Here is a 20,090-nt window from a genome sequence, read left to right on the forward strand (position 1 = left end):
GTCTACTGTGCGTAAATCTAAGATCACATAATCCGGAGCAATTCATCTGGGGCCAGGATTAGTCCGTGGGCCAACTTTAGGCTGTATCTTCTAAGAATTGAGCTAAGTGATACTACTATTAGCTGGATTGCTTAGGGTTAAAAATTCCTGCTGTGTTAAAACATGATTTTTTTTTGTCTAACTAATAGCAAGCAATGATAATCAGGAATTCACTCTGATCATGTCTAGTACTTTCTAATCCACGTCTTCCTATCCCCACTTAGCCTTGCATATGAATATTGCCTGATAAAACTTTTGTATGAGTAGGCCTACTATTTCCCTCCTCACTCCTAACTAGCCTTTATACCCTTATTAATGTGCATTTCACCTTTCTTGGCTGACACATTTTACTGCTTTACTTTTACTAATTTCTTACCTATACTAATGGCGTGCTTCAGTCGCTTCACTATCAAATGTGCAGAATGTGTCCTTAAGAAGCCTCGTAGCTGAAAATTAGTTACTTCTTGAGATCTTGTCATTTTGCTAGAGTCACTCACGGCATTGAGGAAAAGGCTCTTCTTTCTGTAAAATCCCTCTTTTCGCAAATCTGGAAAGAGATGGTTCCCTCCACTAGTATTTAGAAACCCTGGCAAAACCTTGACATTAGTGAAGCCAATTAATTATTAACTGGAATGAATGGCCTGCCTGCTTTAATGGAGTGTGGGCTGAGACTCTGCTTCACGACACTCTGCTGTCAGCCAAGCGCAGAGAGGAAGCCACAGGCTTTTAAAGAGGCTTCAGATGAAGTGAGGATGGTGCATGGTTCACTGTACAAATCTTCTGAGATCAGGTAAGATACTCTGATGGGTGGACTGGAATGTGATTTTTGTAGGATCATAAATAAGTCAAATGAAAAACATGGCAGTAGATTTTAAACTGGAAATAATAATGATGAAAAATAATATTCCCTCCTCTTTTGACTCACCAGAATGCTTTTTCACTGTTTCCATGTTAGCTATTGCAGTCATTATTCACTAAAGCAGTGCATGAACTGATGCTTTAAAACAGAACAATAAAATCAACGGAATTCTCTTCATTTGTCAAACTAAAGCAAGAAAGCATTCTACAAAGCAGCATAATGATGTAATCATTAAGCTAAAACTAAGTTACTATACAAAGGGTGGTATCTAGCGGTGGTTTTGTGCTAGCAGATGGCACTTCCATTCAGAGAAGGCAGAGCACGTGATTTTTGCAGATTTGCCCCTATCTATTGTAGCCTTTTGCATCATAGCCCATACTGTCCTAGTGGCCGGGGTGTCCCTCAACCCCGAGTACCTTTCCAGGGCACACAGAGGGTTGCAGCCAACAGGGGAGACTGGTAGCAACTGTGCCCCCATGGAGGATCCACCTTCTTCTACTAAAGAATAGTAATTTATCTCTGACCTATTTTCCAAAAGGAGCTGTCCAAGTGACATGGAGGAGACCTTGGGGGGCTCAGCCAAAGTTTTCTCGCTGCCAAGAAAAAAATTATCAGAGGGGGGATTTCCAATATGCCTCAAGTCCAAATGTGAGGGTTGACTTCTTAAAACCTTTAGGTCTTGTTCTGAGTGTCCTTACCTTTTGAAGAGAGGCAGGCAGCTCTGGCTACAGAGGAACTCACCTTGCAGAACAAATTGCCAAGTAACAGGGCATTCACTGCAAGGTTAACATGAGATTCCTTTCCCCAACTTGTTAAAGGGTGTACAGTACTGATACTGACGCCTTCTTTAGTGGTTTTTAACTGTGGGAATATTTTGTGATATCTTTTTGTTTTGTTTATTTTTTTAGTATGTTTTTATGCTCAAAAGGCTGTGGAATCTTGTTTTAAACAAACGTTTGCCTGCCAGTTTGATCAAATGGCAGATTCACCACTTAGGCAAAACATAATCCGCTTTCCTCCCCAAAACTCTTTTCTGTTTTATTATTAACAGAAACCATTAGCTGGAATTTAAACGAACAAGCTGAATTAATTAAACACATGTGTTATTGCGATATCCAGATAAAAGCAGCTAACTGGCAGTGGGGAGATATTGGCGTTCGGTTTTAATATTAGAGCTCAGCATGCAGCTGCAGGGAGGTTTAAATAAAAGAATTCAAAAAGCATACACATGCGTAAATGAAACTCTATCTCTGCGCGATGCTCGTTTCTTTTTATAACCTTTTTGAGATGCTGGACTTAGTTCAAGATAAACAGTGGCCAGCTCTGTTGCTTTTTTAAAAAACAACAACAGTCACTTAAACTACAAATGGGGTCTCAGGTCAAAGATAAGGAAGCAGCTTCTTTTGACCTGTTCTGTGTGTGCTCCGAATATCCACAGACTCTTGCACTTCTGAAATATGTCTAGGGCTGCAGGCTCTGCTGGGATTCAGTCTGGACATTGCTTCATTCCAAATTGAAGGTATGTTTTAGTTGATGACCTTCACTTTGATCGAGACAAAAAAATTCTGGTTAACCATGCCAAGGGGATAAATGCAAAAAAGCAAAAAAGGAGAAAAATCCCTGGGGTGTTTTCTAGTTTTTAGACATATATATATATATATATCCACACACAGCTTGTGCCTAGTTTAAACAAAACCTAATGGCTGCAGTTTAGTGGACACTATGCTGCAATGTTTTCTGGATTCCGGAGAAAACGAGGGATTGTTATTACTTTGAAAACTGCCCACTTAAATGTTTGCTTTCACTGACAACTTGCATTGCCAGTATCTAAACAAGAACTTGAAAATAGTAAGCACTCGTGGAGCTCCAGGCAACTGTGAGCTTCCCCATTCACTTCAATGGATGGGACAGCCTCATGTGCGCCAGAAGACTGTGCCTGTGGGATGCCTGCCCCTTGCCATTGGAATGAATGGGGAAATGCTTCCCAGTAGGAAAGCTCCGTATGGTTACGGGAGCCTCTGGGTTTATGAGATCCCTGGAATTGTCAGCACCAGTTTAATACGATTTATGGCAACAATATAACTGTCAGTGTTAATGATCATGTAAGTCACAATGTGATACCTTTTATGACACCTGTGGGCTTGTCTGCATTGTATATTTACTGAGGGTGACTTAATTAGCAGCTGACTAAAACACCTAGGCTGAAGGCATATGGGAACAGATACAGGTATTACCTGAAGCAATGCTTGTACAGTTTAAATCTAAAGGACAAATAACTTGGGGGTGAGGAAGGAAGAAGAGAAAGCATCACACTATTAAAACTGAGGAACACCCTCTTTTGGGGCGGCATGGATTGGCAGGAAATTTGATATGTTTACTTGTTCTATGTATTTTTACTCAGTTTCTCTCTACGGCATATTACCCTATCTAAAGTTTTATAAACATTTTTTTCTTTTTAAAAAAATCTTTTTACAGATTTCTTCATTTAAGTCAAGAGATGAGTCTGCTGGAAAAGAGTTTTCCCCATTTGTCCACAAGAAACCACTTAGTAAGTTTACAGATCTGCAACTCTTTAAAATACAGTATGAAAAACACAAAATAAGTTTGATATGTGCCAGGGTCACGGATGTCAGTAAAGCTTTTCAGACTTTCCCTGCTCTCTGCAACAGCTGGATTTTCTTGGTCCAGGTTCTTTGCAACCTAATTAGAAACATACTCTATTTCCTACTTTTGTAAGATATGAAACTCAGAAAACAAAAAGCAGGATTACTTTTCAAAACAGAGGCTTGACACATGATATGCTGAATTTATGGAAACAGAATGACTTCATTAATCAGGTTTTCCTGTCTTGACAGCATATGGACTTGCCATACAACAAAACCTTTTTTTGTTTTTTGCTATTCTGATAGAGGGTAGCCATGTGTCCTACTTTAGAGAGGAATCATAGAGATGGAAGGGACCCTGAGGATCATCTAGTCCAACCCTCTGTAATGGAGGAATAGGCAGCTGTCCCACACGGGGATCGAACCCACAACCGTGGCATTATCAGCATCACACTTTAACCAACTGAGCTATCCAGGGATGCAGGATTCCTCTGTTTGAAGGGCTGTCTAGTCAAGGCTTCCTCAACCTCGGCCCTCCAGATGTTTTGAGACTACAGTTCCCATCATCCCCGACCACTGGTCCTGCTAGCTAGGGATCATGGAAGTTGTAGGCCAAAAACATCTGGAGGGCCGAGGTTGAGGAAGCCTGGTCTAGTCCAAGCCTGCTTCAAAGAGAAAGAGCCACATGGAGGAAGAGTTGCTCACTAACTGTATTTAACACCTGGACAGAAAACTCAGCAGGCACATAGGTCACCCGGTCACAGTCTCCCCCCTTTATAACGAGATGTATTGTATTTCTATTTAAATTAAAGCAGTTCTAGGTTGGCACCTGTGAATTTTATGCAAATTGGAGACTTTTTTTGTTAGCATGTGGACATCTTATTTTAGGTACCAGAGGTTTACAGAGGAAACCTACAGGGAGGGGGAACCTGTGGGCCTCCATTTGCTGCTAGAATACAACTCCATTCATCCTGGACCATTAGCCATGCTATCTGGGGCTGATGGGAGCTGGCAGCTGGAAGACCCACCGGTTCCCCATTCCTGGCCTGAGTTGCTGAGTTGCACAAAAGTTGTAAATAAAGAATAAGATAGTGATGGTTTGTGCAGGGCAATTTTAGTTCTCTGGAGTTTATTTTTTTAAGACGATTTATGAATCTACATCTCTATCTCTCTAAAAACATATCCACACTGAATAAAGTATTCCCTTAAAAAAAACCTCTCTCTCTCTCTCTTTCCACAGAAATCTCTTAGACAGTGGCAGCGATGTTACCGCAGTGAGCTAAACTGCCCAATCTGCCTTCAGGCTACTACTTGCCCTGTAGAAACCAACTGTGGACATTTATTTTGTGGTAAGTAAATAGGATCATTATTTCCCCCACACATGTATTCATTTTATAAACATATAGCTGCCTTCACATTGCACGTAACTATAAAAGGAGAAGGGCATATAAAAGACAGTGGCTCCAGACTCAGGTTGCAATCTTATCCACACTTACCACTGAGTAAGAGCTTTGAACTCAGCAAGACTTGTTTCTGAGCAAGGAGCCATAGGATTGCACTGTATGCTACTTGAACTGAGTTGCAACTGAAATAATAACTTAAGTACAACTGATTTGTACTTAAGTAGGAAATTACCCACTAGTAAAAATTATTCAAATGGATTAATTTGATCCCACTTAATAAATACTGCTTTCTTTGCTGTTACAATTAAAAAAATTTTTTAAAAACAAAATAAGGTTTTTAATATTTTGACAACTAACAGGATGGTAAGGCCAAGTGCTCTCACGGGGCCCATACAGAATTGATATTTCCCTTGCAGACAAAAAATCAAGCTGCACCTCGAGACACTGTTCCACCTACAGACATCTGTTACACTTACGCTCAAAGCTTGCCCAATGGTTTACACATCCAGGGATGAAACTACGCAAGCTGCATCCCCCTCCCATTACATCTGGTCCTCTTTATCCTAGCCAAGGCAATAAGAGGCTCCTCAGAGAGGGGAGGGGAGGGAGAACTGACAGGCCCCACCTTCATTTCCCTAAAGATAAGAAATTACTTTCACTGGTGAATGATCCAGTTCTGAAAAATGCTTTTGCTAACCTTGATGTCTGGTGTGATTACACACATAGCAATATTTTTCTCCTTTATTGTATTTAAATAAGATGCAGCAACAACTTCCCTTTATCCATTGCCATAGTACCTACTAATGACGCATTAAGAAGTTCTATGATAGCCAGCTAGTCTTGTCGACAATAAACAGGAACCGGATACCTCTGAGCCCCTGAGTATCAGACCTGTACTTAGCAGCTCCAGTGGAGATGATGGCATGGGTAACACGCCAAAAGAAACAGCAGCTATAGCAAAAGAGAACAAAAAACAACTTGCAGTCAAAACCATTATCCTAACATAATAGCAAGTTTTTGAATTGAGGGCCCACTAACCCAAAAGGACCTATTATTAGTTGGAAAACTGATAGGTAACAACTAACAAAACGAAACGGGAATAGGCAACACATTTAGTGCTACGTATCACACAACTCCTTATAGCTTAAATATAAAATATCCTGGGTTTCACCCCCACTTCCATTTTTCCTCTTCAGAATCCCAAATCCAAGCTCGGGGTGCCAACGGCAACACCCACTTTAAAATTAACTCCCCTTCGCCCACCCCAAATATATTTGATAATGCACACTGATTTTTGAGGGATTTGCAAGAACATGATGTTTTGAGGACTTGTGTTCTCCAACTGCCACCCCAAAGATGACGACTGCAATCTCCCCATCACAGAGAAACTACCCCCAGTGGTATTCTGGTACCGTTAACAGTATCGATGGTAAAATATCCGTGGACTTACGATTCCCAAACTCCACCAGGAGTTTGTTTCTGGGGAAGTAAATACCATTGTCAGCTCATAAGGTTGCCTGTTACAGTCTGCCCAATCGAAAAAAGCATCGGAGCAAACCTTACAGCAAAGATGGGGCTGAGGAACCTGTGGTTCTCCAGTTGTTGTGGGACTCTATGTCCCCACTGGGAGCTCCAGTCAGCTTAACCAATGACCAGGGGATGTGAGAACTGTAGTCCAACAGCATCTGGTAGAGCCCAAGAGGTCTGTCCCCGCTGCTCCCATTCCTGTTATAAAACCAGGCGCAATGCAAGGTTTCAAGTGCCAGAGCAAGATGAAACCTCATAAAGGTAAAGGTAAAGGGACCCCTGACCATTAGGTCCACTGCGGCATAAGCCTCTCCCTGTTGTTTTAGCAGCTAAAGTGGGGGAGCCATAAGTCTGAGACATAGCTGCAAGTGCCATGGGCGACACAGGTCAAGGTTAGGAGGCCCTGTTTACTCCCACAATGTGTGTGGCTACTCTTAAAGCCATAATCTCCAGCCTCATGCTTTCCTCACAGCTGGATTGAAGCTGTAGTCATTGGAGTTTTCAGGAAAACACTAATTCCTGCAGATAAAAGGTGCTTGCTCCAGTGCTTTTCACTGTGGTTACTGAAGCCCTTCTTAAAAAAAAAGAAAACGAGAATGAAAAAAGATTAAGGACTTAATGGAAAGATTAACAATAGCATCACATTAAAATCAGACTTCTTCCAGGGAGGGATAATGAAATGCTTGTTTTGTACAAATACAGTAAACTGTATTAAAGATTTCAGAGGTTCAACACACTGGTCTGCTTTTCCTCTATATCATGTGATTCTCACAAAGGTGTCTTAATTTAGCTGGGAGGAAAACACAGCTTTTTACTAGATATAAAATATAGCAGGTCTAGGAAAAGTCAGATCTCCACAACTAATGACAGCCTTGGGACCTTTAGCAACAAATGAGCATTTAATTACATGAGATGACAACAATTTGGAAAAGTTCTTTGTCACAATTGTCCTTCATTCTTAAGCCACGGCACCATACTCTAGCCAAACTCAAAACATTTTATTTGAAACCTATATTTTTAATTCAATTTGGCACTAAGAAGAGCAAAGGTGGGCAAGTGTCATATCTAAAACTCATACTGTTATTTGATGGCTTTAAATGATGATCGGCTATGACTTCTAGGGGGGAATGTATTATTGTTAGTCTGTATTATCGTCAGGAAGTCCTATATTTCTTCCAAGATGTTTCAGATTTCACCTATATCTAGAACCATATGTCCAGGAAATGGGGTAGAAAGTTGATCCTGGGCCAGTATTTATTTTTCTCTAATTGCTAATAGCCAACAGAGTGTTTCTTGGGGGGGGGGGGCTCACAAAACTCTGCAGCTTGCTGGATTAAAAGTAGATTTGAGGTCAGTTCTGAAAATGTGGATATATATACAGAAATAGCATGGAGGGGGGGGGAGACCTGCCCTTCCTCCCTGCTTTGTTGCTGCAAACAGAGGAAAACGATTTACAAAACATGATTTTTAAGTGCTTTGAAAAGCTGGTATGATTCTGTTCTGAGAGCTGTAGATGTGCCTATAATTTGGTTGCAAGCAGCGGTATAGTTGACCCACATGGATCTCTAGCATTATTCATTAAAGCTTCAGTCTATTGAACAGGGCTGCTGATAGGTGCTTATAAGACTGGGCACCGCTGCCATGAAGCAAGAGGTGGGGGTGCCTAGGGTCTTGCTAGCACATTGTGCCCAGCCACCCTATAAACAAAAAAAATGCTAGGAAGGGAGAAAGGGGTAGGAGATCCGGACCCATGTCCCCGATATTGGGAGTATCCTACGGTGTACGCAGCTGCATTTATTTCTATATGGCTTTTTCTGCCCATATCAGAACAGCTGTGAGAAAACCATACGTATTGTCAAATCAAAGCATCATAGAGCGGGAATGGACTACGAGGGTCATCTAATGCAATCTCTGCAATGCAGGAATCTTTTTGCCAAATGTGGGGCTCGACCCCACAACCCTGGGATTACGAGTCTTATGCTCTACCACCTGAGCTATCTTAAAATTTTCAAGGATGGAGTTGGTGAAAGCTTTGGAAAAACAACAACAACAACATCCTGTAGGATTTTACTGAAAGTAGGACACACCTGGGTGGCAAATAACTCTGACAGCCTCCGTTCCTGTCGCTGTCCCTAAACACTAGGCAGCTTGGTTTTTTTCCTTTCCAGTAGTTTACAGGACCCAGGTGGCGCTGTGGTTAAACCACTGAGCCTAGGGCTTGCCGATCAGAAGGTTGGCAGTTCGAATCCCTGTGACGGGGTGAGCTCCCGTTGCTTGGTCCCAGCTCCTGCCAACCTAGCAGTTCGAAAGCACGTCAAAGTGCAAGTAGATAAATAGGTACGGCTACACCGGGAAGGTAAACGGCATTTCCATGTGCTGCTCTGGTTTGCCAGAAGCGGCTTTGTCATGCTGGCCACATGACCTGGAAGCTATACGCCGGGTCCCTCGGCCAATAATGCGAGATGAGCGCGCAACCCCAGAGTCGGTCACGACTGGACCTAATGGTCAGGGGGCCCTTTACCTTAGTTTACAGGTAGAAATGTAATCTCAGTGTGGGAAATGGATCATGGTGACGAAGGGATTGACGGGTGATGAAGGAATCTTCATGCTATGCAAGTTTTCAGTTCTTACAATACTACTTTTTCTTTCTTTTCCTTTTTTAGGTTCCTGTCTGATTGAATACTGGAAACATGGACCTTGGCTAGAAGCAATCAGCTGCCCACTCTGCAGACAGAAAGTAAGAGTTTTCTCTTGTGATCATCTGCTCTTTGACAGTTAAAAGAGGAGGTGGAAATATGTACCAGGAATAATCCTTATAAATTTGCAGGCTACTACAAAACATCTGCATCTCTCATTTGATGCCTGTCAAATCAGGGAACACCTATCAAATATTAAACAATGCGCTTACAAGCAGGCTTTTTATTACAGCTGGCTGGCTTCTTGCATAGCGTTCAGCTCACCCAAGACAAACTCCTTATACTCCTCTGATCTTGGACGCTAGCTGCCTGCCTTGGCACAATGCGCAAAGGTAGCAGAATAAGGAAGGGAGCCTGCCGGGGAGGAAATTTACCCACTGGAGGACAAAGCCTATGAGTCAGGGGTCAAAGACATAATAACAAAAGGCTTATTAAAAGCATAAAACAGCACTGATTTGTCTTTTAGTTCTAGTCTAAAGAGATGCTTCATGCTTTTTTATTTTTTTACCTGAAGGTCATTCTTTTGTACAACATGCCTTGTGAAAATCTGCCCGACAAGCCAAGCAAACAAATTGTGTATGACATCAGAGATTACAACAAACGCTTCTCAGGACAGCCTCGGCCTGTAAGTAGCAGCTTTTAGACATTCCTGGCTTAAAATGCAGCTAAGGTCGTTCTCTTTCTAAATTCAAATTGAAGCTGGTTTGGGGAAGTATGCGCCAGAACACAGTATTTCACAAGAGACAACAGGGTAGATACAGAATAGCTATGGATTGTGCCAAACACTGAGCATACACTGAACTTCCCAAACCAGCAATAGGAGTAGACTGAACACAGAATAAATGGGAGTGTGTACACAGCGTGGGCTTCCTGTTTGAGTGTGCACTCCACATAAAATGAACCAGCTTCTTAAAAGTGGCACCCAATATTCTCATTAGTCAAATTTGCACAATGCAGAACATGTATTTTTTAATGGGGCAATAAGGAAAGAATCACTACTGGATGGGGGTGATTAGGAAAAAAGGAGGAAGAAGGATTGTTGCTGGCAGATTTTTAGTCATCCCTGTAATTCTCTTCTTCTGACTTAACAAATCCAAACAGCAGCATGAAAAATAAAAGAGTTTCATAACCTTACCCAAATTTTATGTCCAGTTCACAGATTATCTTTATGACATGCCGCTTCTCGTCAACCTGGCTGTACGAGGGATCTTCACGCTGGGCGGCTTGGTGTGGATCTTCTTCCTCAGAGTTGTCATCTGTTGTTTTGGAACCTTCATGTGCTTGACTTCTTCGTTGGATCTGATGCCAGAACCTCTTTGTGGAATTCTGGGCCTCTTTGATGACCTAGTTGTTGTTTTCCTACTTTTAATCTGTATGATAAACATTTGCTCTCAGATGGAATCAGAAGGGGCAAACATGACGAGCTCTACAGCGCAAAACATTTTGCTGGAATCGTAACAGGCTGAAGTGCCGGCTATTCATAATGGGGAAACCAACTAGACAACGGTGGATTTTCCTAGTTTCTGGAAGCGACACAGAACGGCCTTAGCTTTGAAGAATGCTAAGGGTCGGTAAGCAGCGCTGGAGTTTATGGAAGAGCAACAGCTGGGTGGAGGCTGTAATGTTAATCATAGATTAACACCCAACGATGTCCACAAGCCTCCAGAGGTGCATTGCTGCCATTCTAAAATGACAATTTTGCATTTGTGGTACTTAAGACTGACTCCTGGAAGGCACAATAGCCAAGATCTTATCCAACTGTTCCACAGCTCAACAGCTCAGATATGGCTAGAAAACATTAAGTACATATAAACATGAAAATACTGTACCGCAACTCTTATTAATGTGGCGTTCTCAAAATGACAAATGCACATCATTAAAAGACTATAGAGAGACAAAGAGGAACAGGCAGACTTGTGTGTGTTTTGCGCAGACAGGGGGGAAACGTCTGCTAGAAGGTCTAGTACAGACCTCCCAATTCAGCAGCTTACTGATCTAAGATAATCCTTTGCCATGTGCAGTATTACAGATACATGTATGTGGATAATGGTTTGGATATGCTTGCCAATAGTTGCAACAGTCCTCATATTGCCACCCATCGATAAATACTGCCAAAAATTGGCACAAGGGTATTTGAATGGATCAGAAAAGGCCCAACTTGGAGCACCGTTGTCTGAGTCTTTTGGAAATAAGCATGCTCTTTGAAAGTCACTTCCTTATGCTGAGGCTCCCAGTTGTGCTTTGGTTTCAGGGTGGCTGTGTGTACTGTATGCAGGACAAAATCTGATATGAGCACTGACGTCTTGAGCAACGTGGGGCTATATAAATACAAAGGAAATAAAAACGACCAGGAAGTTCACCTCCTCTCGGAGATCTCTATGGAAACCTTAGAATCCCCTTCAAGGTTCCTGCCTCCAAGTGAAGAAAGGCAGGTGACAACGAAGGAGAGGGACTTTTTTTTTTTTGGCACTGACACTTCAGCTATGGAATTGCCTCCTGAGAGAGGCTTACCTGGCACCTTCCCTCCTCCAGTGCAGTTAGTACAGTTAAACCTGAGTGAATAAAGAAGTTGTACATCCAGGCTTTAAAACTAGGTTTTAAATCCCGACTGTATGCAAGGACCTTTTGTTTTTTTGTTTTGGTGTCTTTTATTGTTGTATGTTTGCTGTTTAAATTATGATCATATATTGTGTTTTAAATATATTGTTGCAAGCCAGGCGGGGAATGTTTATTGGTGGGTGGCTATATAACTCAAATAAATAAATAACCAATGAAAAAACTATGAATCCAATTGATATGTAGCCTGTTACATGTTTGTATGAGTGGAATTTGGGTTTTTATGTGTTAGCTGTGCGTAAGAATGCATGCATATAAATATTTATTTTTCACGGTGTTCTGAAGCTTGTCGTGCATTTCTTCTTCTAGCATGTGTGCACATCCTAATATTTATTTGTTAATGAAGTCCCTGGTGATATGATTGCTACAATCCATGGGTTAGCAAGTGCAGGGCAAGCAAGAACAAATGCAATATGCGTTTACAGATACAGGATTTGCAGCAGGGGTACAGAGTCTCACAGACTGGTTGTTCTGGGCAGGATCTTTCCAGTCACCTATTGTAACAATTGCTTCCTGCTTCTTGTTGCCTGAGAGACTTCCCTCCTGGGGGAGGCAGCAGGTAAAGGATTGTGATCCAACTGTGCCTCATTCTACCCCAAGGTGGTGCTATAGAGCCTGAATGTTGAAATGCTGCCTGGGACAACAGTGTTTAAAGGCGATCTACTTAATTGAACCAGACATCTGTGCTATTTCCAGCTACCCATAAGATTAACCGGCTACTTTGCAACCTCATTATCTGAAATCCTTACCCTTCCTTTATGTTCCTAGGGAATAGCAACCTGGGGGAGAGCTGGGGCTGTGTGTGTGTGTGTGTGTGTGCAAGGAAAAACCCAGAAGTGAAAGTTAGAGGTAGAGTAGGAGAATGAGCCCAGGAAAACGGGGGAGGGCAATTTATTTAGGGACTCAGAGTATATATCCTGACTTTTGGTGCAAACTAGACCCACAGGGTGTAAATGGACATGTGTTTAACTCTTAGTGATTAGCTAAAATAAATGCATGAAATATTTAAGGAGAGGAATTTTATGGATGATCTAGATTTATTTGGCTATAAATGTTGATGGTGGCGGGTTATAGCAGAAAGCTGACCCCAGTCTGAGATGGTAGGAAGGAGAAATACATTGTAATCTCATAGCAATTTGTCATAGGCTCCTTCTTTGATTTGGTATTTGGCAGTAGCTTAGAGAACCTGCTCAACAGGCAATAAAGTATTCAATGTATTTTTATAAAATTAGAAATGTAAGTACATTATGGAGAATCATTGATTTAGATAAAGGAATAAAGAAACAGAAGGGGGGGGGAGAATGCCACCACTCTTCCAGCGTCATGAGTAATTTTCCTTCATGGTGTCTACACACTCTGCATGATGGTTTTATATTCCCGCTGATGTTCCACGAGTTTAAGAAACACCTGGTACTTCTTGTCATAAAATCTGTGGGGAAAGCACAAAAAAGAAAAATAAGAATCTACGAGCACCCCTATTGTTCAGGTCACACTCACCAAAGTGAAGAGGACTTGTGCAAGGGCACACAATTGTGCTGCTCCTGTGTCTTTTGAGAGAGCTTGCCCAGAAAATGCCTAACTATGGCCATAAACTTTACCCCCAGTTTGACACTAAAGATGCAGGTTGATTTGTTTAAAAAAAGAAATGCCCTCTCTCACTCTTGCAGCCTCCTGATTTGCAGGCTGTAAAAGTGAAGTAGAGGGATTCTGGTGATTTCTAGAGAAGGGAGGGGGGCCGGAAGCAAAAGAATGTGTGTGAAATGGTCTTCATCAGCAGTTGCATTCCTCCTAATCTGTATATATATTGTACGTTTCTGGGCTGACATGTTAATAAAGACCACGGTTTCAAAGGCGTAGTTTGAAATATCCTAAACTAGAAAGCTGCCCTTCTTGCCCTTGTATTTCCCCCATGGCAAGTCACATGGGTTCTTTTTTTGTCCCCCAGCTGAAAAAAAAATGTATCAGACTGCTAAAGCAATGGCTGTGCTGAATACACAATAGTAATATAAGCCCACTCCCCCAGTTTGCGGGAGTCAGGGGGGATTAAATCGCAAACACTTCCAACACATTTTCTATTGTTGTTGTTGTTGTTGTTGTTGTTGTTGTTGTTGTTGTTGTTATTATTATTATTATTATTATTATTATTATTATTTTCATTAACTGGATCCATCTTGCCCTGTCTCCATTTTAATGTTTACGTTTTCTTATACTAAAAACTTATAACCAGATCAAAGTATTCATTGCAAATGCAAAATAAAAAAATGGAAGAATCAATTAGGACATCTGTAGACCTTCCATGAAGCCTGCAGATGGTGCTGTAGCACTTCTTGAATAAGTTTCCCCCCTACCCAAGTCCAAATTGCTTTATATTATAAAACAACTTGTGCTGTAATTCACATCTGATTGGGGCACACAATATGGCATAGCAAAGCTGCATTAAGAAAGAATGAAAGCTATTACACAGCTTTGAAACTTATTTTTTAAAAAATAATTTTTATTAAAGTTTTCTTGGGTTACAAAAGTATGAGCATGAGTAACCCTGAAATAGGCCTGCAGATGAGCATTTTAATAACCCACTCACAACACTCTCTTACCTCAAACATCCCAGTCGCCATCTTTTGTTTTTCCAATATTATTTAACCTTGGTTCTTTGCAGTGATAGATTTCGGTTCTTTCTATAGCATCTCCTTCATTCAGGGACTTTTCTCCTCCTTTGACCTCCCTAACTTAACTTTAAGTCTTCTCTTGGGCCCATGAATACATCTTTTTGCACTTATTTGCTCTGTGAACTGTATGTCAGTTTGCTGCCTCCTCATATCCTATTCCTAATTGCAGGTTTCCCCCCTAGGAAACCCCCCTCATTTACCTCCTAGCTGGCAACTGAAGCACCACACTAGGGAAACGCCAGCTCCTGAACAGCCCCATAGATTTCTGCAGTTATCTGCTGTTTCTTTCTTTGCCTCAACATCCCCAAGTACAGTGGTACCTCTACTTATGAATTTAATGCGTTCCGAACGCACATTTGTAAGTAAAAAAAAAAAAGTAAGTCGAATCCCATAGGAATGCATTGGGAGAAAAAATTCCTAAGTCGAAGCAACCCTATCTAAAAATTCGTAAGTAGAAAAAAATCCTATCTAAACCGCATCCAAGATGGCGGACGGAGCTCCGTTCGTAAGTAGAAACATTCGTAAGTAGAGTTATTCATAAGTAGAGGTACCACTGTACTTGGGGTAGAGTTTTGATCATAGGTTGCTATACTTTCAGATCTTTTTAACCTACCACATGTTGGCCAACACACATCTGGTTTCACCTCAACAGAACTTTCTGTACTTTGAAGCGTCCAGATGGCACAGTTATTTGCACATCTAACTGATGTAGTTCCTTAAGTTTGTATGACCATCATATTTTGATAAGTCCTGTGTCTTTCCCATTGGAGAGGCGAAGAAAGACGGAAAATATGTTAAGCTCTGTCCACCACCACACAAAAAGTCAAGAGTAGACAGCTTTAACTGTAGACAGTCTAGCTCTTTTACGCCGATAAGCTGAAGAAGAGAAAAACAAGACTCCGTTACCTTTTATCCTTGTGGTTTGGCAGCACAACTCTCCCAACTCTCCCCATTTTCTCCATGGCATCCTGTTGAAAGAGCGACAGTAGCTGCAGTGGCCTGTTTCAGTTTAACATTCTTAGTAAAGGAACAAGATGTTTCAGGAATCAAAGGGAACCCCAACGACGAGTTTTGTTCTGGGTTAACACACCAGAGCGCTTGAAATATGGCCTATCCCATTATCAGACAGCAATAGGAACGCAGGAACGCAGACTGCTCAATAAGTCAGACGCCCTTGCAGGGAGCTCTGGAGAAGAGCGAAATAATCTGACCACTTTCACCCAAAAAGTACATACAAGTAGAGGTTTGTTGATGTTTTGGTTAAGACACGCTGGACAAAGCCACCACTCTATTACTATAAAGAGGATGAAACTGGAAAATATATCAAACTAGTTGGAATGGCTGAGGCTCATTGCAAGCAATGGGATTTGAGCTAGCCTTGACTTGAACTCAGGTCCCATTGACTTGCATCTGCCACATGTAGGATAACTGAGTGGCTTGGTGTGTCTCCCTGGCAGTACTTCCCACCCCACCCCAACATCTGCAGAGAGGTAGTTATCTACATAAACTGCACATCATGTTTGCAAAAATCCCGAGGAATGTGTGAATGTTGCAGGCAGGGTGGAGGAACACCTGGCACAGGACCATGAGGCACTCCCTCCCCTCCATGCATGTGGAATAAATCAACAAATGGATGAAAGAGGCCTTAGTTAGGAAGAGAAGACGAGCTTTCCTGGACCAGACCAAAGCCCATCTAGGCTATGTTCCTACAGTGGCTACCCAGGTGCCTATGGGGAGTCTCCAAGCCCAACCTGCTTCCCAGCAACTGCCTCCAAAACTGGGAATAGTGCCTAGGTAGCATGGCTAGTGCATAGCTGCCAAGTTTTCCCTTTTCTCGCGAGGAAGTCTACTCAGCATAAGGGAATTTCCCTTAAAAAAAGGGAGAACTTGGCAGCTATGCTAGTGGTCACTGATAACTCCATCCTCCATGAATTTATCTAACCCCCTTTCAAAGCCATCAAAGGAGGGGACCGTTAATATATTTGGGGATAGTGAACTCCATAATTCAACTACACGCTGTGCAAATAAGTGCTTCCTTTTCATACTGACACTTCCAACGCTGAGCTGCATTGGATGGTCCCGGGTTCTAGCATTACAAGAGAGGGAGAAACAACTCCTATCTGCTTTCACCACACCATGCACACATTTTATATACCCCTGTCATGTTCCACCAGGCCCGCCTTTTCTCTAAACTAAAATTTTGTAACATCTCCTCGTGGGGGAGTTTGCTCTAGCTCCATGACCATCGACAGCCTTTTCTAAATCATTTCCAGCTGTGCAATATCCTTTTGAGGTGCGCCAACCAGAACTGTATTCAGTATTCCAGTATTTCAGTTGCCATGTGCTGGGTCAACATTTTTGTTGAGCTATGCATCACTATATCTTTTCTGGTCAGTCCCTGGCATAAGCATATACTGTATAGGAACTTAGTCCTACTCAGCCAGCCAGCCAAGCATCACTTTGCACTTGCTTACACAAAGGGCTTATCTATACTTTCTTTTGTCCCACTGCTTCCGCCCCAAGGAAAACTGCTCTTTAGTGCTCAATAGGAACAAACGGCAATTCGGGTTTTCTCCGGATTGCTGTTTGTTCCAGTTTAGTGCAGGTTTTCCCCAGGAAAGGAACAGGGCAAAGGGACAAGTACATTTTAACTTTAGCTGTATTGGGCGCTTGTTAATATTCCCTGCCATTCCGACTTTCACGGCTAGAACATAGTTTCGTTCTGTGCAGTGGCTAATCCGGCAGAATGTACTCAGATGAGATTGGTCTGACTGTAGAGCCATACTCCCAAATGTACAGTCAGGCACACTCAAATAAGATTCAGGACCAAATGAACAACATGCTAGAAAAATCTGCAACAAAGGTCTTGCAAGATCTGCAGCAGTAATACATTCTGTGCACTCAAGAAACCGGCTACAATTCAACACAAAGTGTGCTTAAGACATTGATTTAAGCATGCTCAACACTCCAGTGGATTGTGCCCATCATTATATCTAAAACATAAGTGGGACCAACAACAGCAAAACGTTGCACAGCAGAGTATTCCTGCTCACTGGCAGCCATGCTCTCTCCCATTCTTCTCCATTCCACTTCCCCCCAATGATTTTCATTTTTCTTTTCTTTTTTGGTATTTCTGCAAACCTCAGAGTTCCGCCAAACCTGCTGATACAAACTTTGGTGCTGTTTAGAATACACAAGCAACAGCAGTCACACTTGAACGTTACAAGCAGACGTAATACTGGCTGCAATGATTATAAAACCTTTAGCATAAAATGCTGAAGCTTATTAGCGGGAAGGCATTCCTGATGAAAGATGGGTAACTAAATAATTGGCAGCAGAGGGAAGTGCAGAGTGCTGGATTTGGAAGGGATGGCTATTCAAAATTTGTGCCCAGCAAAGCAGATTGTCCCTCATCTTCCAAATGGATGGGTCAGAGGAAGCCACAAGATCCAAGCACATACCTGCTATTAATTAATTAGGCGCCCAAGTTTTTAGTGTCCTATGGCAACGGGAAGTACTGAAAAACGTTTGAAATCCATTTTTCCTTTTTGGGTTTGGCAGAGTGCAGAACCTTTGAATGCCAAATATTGGCTTTTAAAAAGTATGCCCTTACTGACGCAACTTTTAGCAACTCCGGATTCAAAGTCTACCAACTTTTAGCAATTGTTAAATCCAGAGTCAAAGGCCTGAGATCTAGTTGACATATAATGGAAGGCAGGTGGCAGTCTTACTGCAGGATAGGATGGTTGTGCTGTTTTGGAGAACCCTTTGACTTGCAAAAGAAACTAACTAGTCTCAAGGCAAAGTCTGAAGACTGGCTGCCGGGTTTCAACTTGACATGCATTTTTTCCCTCCATTTTGCCTTCCATCCGCGTGCCCTCCCTGCAGGTTGAATATTGCTATTTGCACTGCAGCATACAATGGGCACATTGAGAGTTGATTTTCCTCCCTCAGTTATTGGTAATGTCACAGGAACTATCCAATAGTTTCACAAAAAACCATATTCCAGGCAGCACTATAATTTCCGAACAGCTCTATGCTAGCTGGGAGAAAGCATCGCATTTCCCCAGCAATAATATGATATTATATTGTGCTCCGAGTGCTGGGAGTATGGAATCCCTTCCCAACAAAAGCACTTAATTGAGAGACGATCTCTGATGCCCGCAAAGCAAAGGGACGTTAAACGGGCACTTGCTGAGCTGCAAGCTGATTATGTGGGAGGCTTTACGTATCCAGGAAAGGAAGGACTCTCTGAAAACAGAAGGACAGCTGGCAACTCCCTCGAGCAATCTAGTCTTTCCTCTCTGGGTCACAGGTATTGTGCAGAGAACGTTCTCTGCTTGGCTCAGGGACTCATTATTCTTTTGGAGATGATCCAGCCTTTCAGATAAATATATACTTGCACACGTTTTATTTAAAAGCAGTTATTCGCTTAGCCTCAAAGCTCTCTCTCCCCCCCCCCAGACTTCTGGGAAGAAGAAAACACCCACCCACACAAGCCATAAAAAGATGAAATGGCTTCTTTCAGAGGAGGGGGAGAGACAATGCCATACTTAGTGCCTTGTCATGAAGCACCATATTGGATCTATTTTTGTTATTTATTCAATCACTGTCTCTGCATTAATGTTGGCCAATATAACTTCTACGCTCTCCAGCAGGCATGTGACTCAAGGGACGCCCTCCACGGTCCACTTCTAATTTTAAAAGAGGAGATGAGAGGTGAAAAGGACTTTCCTCACCACCATCATTTCGTTAATCCTCCCCAATTAATCTTAATAACTACATGGAAAGGGAAAGGGGTATTAGGAATGACTTGCGAAGGCTATGCCTTCAAAGGTGGCATATAAATAAACACACACATATATATAATACCAAAGAACAACAATAGTATGAAATTCTAGAGTTTTGGAAAGCTTCCATGTCAAGTGCAATAGTGTGTCAAGGTCACATGGGAGTCAGCCAATAGATTGCAGTCTCTTCAACTCTTGCTCAACTCAAAATATGCCCCGTGTTTAAAAAGTCACTGTCAATCAGGGTCATGGGAAATGCCAGAAGTGATCAGATCAGCAGTCTATTGAATTTGGGTGTTTATCTCCAAGTATAGCATAATGGCAAATACATTACCTGTATGTTCTTCAGGGATAAGGGCTTCATGTTCAAATCAGTATTTCCAGATACCAAACTGATAGTACTCTCCTATACATGTGTAAGAAGTAGGCCCCACTGAGTTCAACAGATGTGTATAGAATTGCAGCCTTAATTTAAAGAACATAGCAATTTCTTTTTAGACAGCACAATAAGAAGGGGCTCACACAAAGTCCTTCTCGTGTGTAGTTTGTCACATGGGATGTATACAGACAGGCCTATTTAGCCTTTTCTCTTGTTTGAAGCAGGCTTGAATAAAATCAAGAAAGTACAATGAATTCTTTAATTATTATTATTATTATTGCTACAGTTACTTTTCTTCATCATTTCTTTTTTTATTATTTCCTGTAAATGCTGTGCTAAAAATAAAGACACAAATGTCCATGTTTTATCATAATTTGATCATAATTGTTAAAGGCTAGGCAAAATGCAAGTGAAGGGTTTTCTTTGCTGACAAAAATAGAGCCACTGTGGAGTATAAATAAATGGATGAATTCATAGTTTCTAGCTTTTGTTACACTGTCAGAACTGAGTAT

General features: G+C 41.8%; 2 protein-coding genes across 6 annotated transcripts in view; one reads left to right on the plus strand and one right to left on the minus strand.

Moving 5' to 3' along the window:
• The first annotated feature begins 209 nt into the window (after window positions 1-209).
• Window positions 210-12,067, plus strand: LOC118089091 (E3 ubiquitin-protein ligase RNF170-like). Its single transcript, XM_035123495.2, has 6 exons — window positions 210-829; window positions 3,374-3,446; window positions 4,742-4,850; window positions 9,095-9,168; window positions 9,642-9,752; window positions 10,280-12,067. Exons 1-6 carry the CDS (start codon window positions 672-674, stop codon window positions 10,583-10,585), a joined length of 831 nt encoding a protein of 276 aa, XP_034979386.1. The 5' UTR covers window positions 210-671; the 3' UTR covers window positions 10,586-12,067.
• A 139-nt stretch (window positions 12,068-12,206) lies between these two features.
• FGGY (FGGY carbohydrate kinase domain containing) overlaps window positions 12,207-20,090 on the minus strand; it is a 156,252-nt gene continuing 148,368 nt past the window's right edge. For all 5 annotated transcript variants that reach the window (XM_035124274.2, XM_035124273.2, XM_035124277.2 and 2 more), the window contains 2 exons: window positions 15,316-15,377; window positions 12,207-13,172 (listed from right to left, as the gene is read on the minus strand). In XM_035124274.2, coding sequence (XP_034980165.1) covers window positions 13,091-13,172; window positions 15,316-15,377 — 144 coding nt within the window. In that variant the 3' untranslated portion in view covers window positions 12,207-13,090. The remainder of the gene's footprint in view (window positions 13,173-15,315; window positions 15,378-20,090) is intronic.

The sequence above is a fragment of the Zootoca vivipara genome, chromosome 7 (genome assembly GCF_963506605.1).
Source record: "Zootoca vivipara chromosome 7, rZooViv1.1, whole genome shotgun sequence".
Classification (NCBI taxonomy): Eukaryota; Metazoa; Chordata; class Lepidosauria; order Squamata; family Lacertidae; genus Zootoca; species Zootoca vivipara.

Coding starts and splice junctions, on each gene's coding strand:
- LOC118089091 (XM_035123495.2), top strand. CDS start 672: ATGAATGGCCTGCCTGCTTTAATGGAGTGTGGGCTGAGACTCTGCTTC. Junction 3,447..4,741: donor TGTCCACAAGAAACCACTTA/GTAAGTTTACAG, acceptor CTCTTTCCACAG/AAATCTCTTAGACAGTGGCA. Junction 9,753..10,279: donor TCTCAGGACAGCCTCGGCCT/GTAAGTAGCAGC, acceptor TTTTATGTCCAG/TTCACAGATTATCTTTATGA.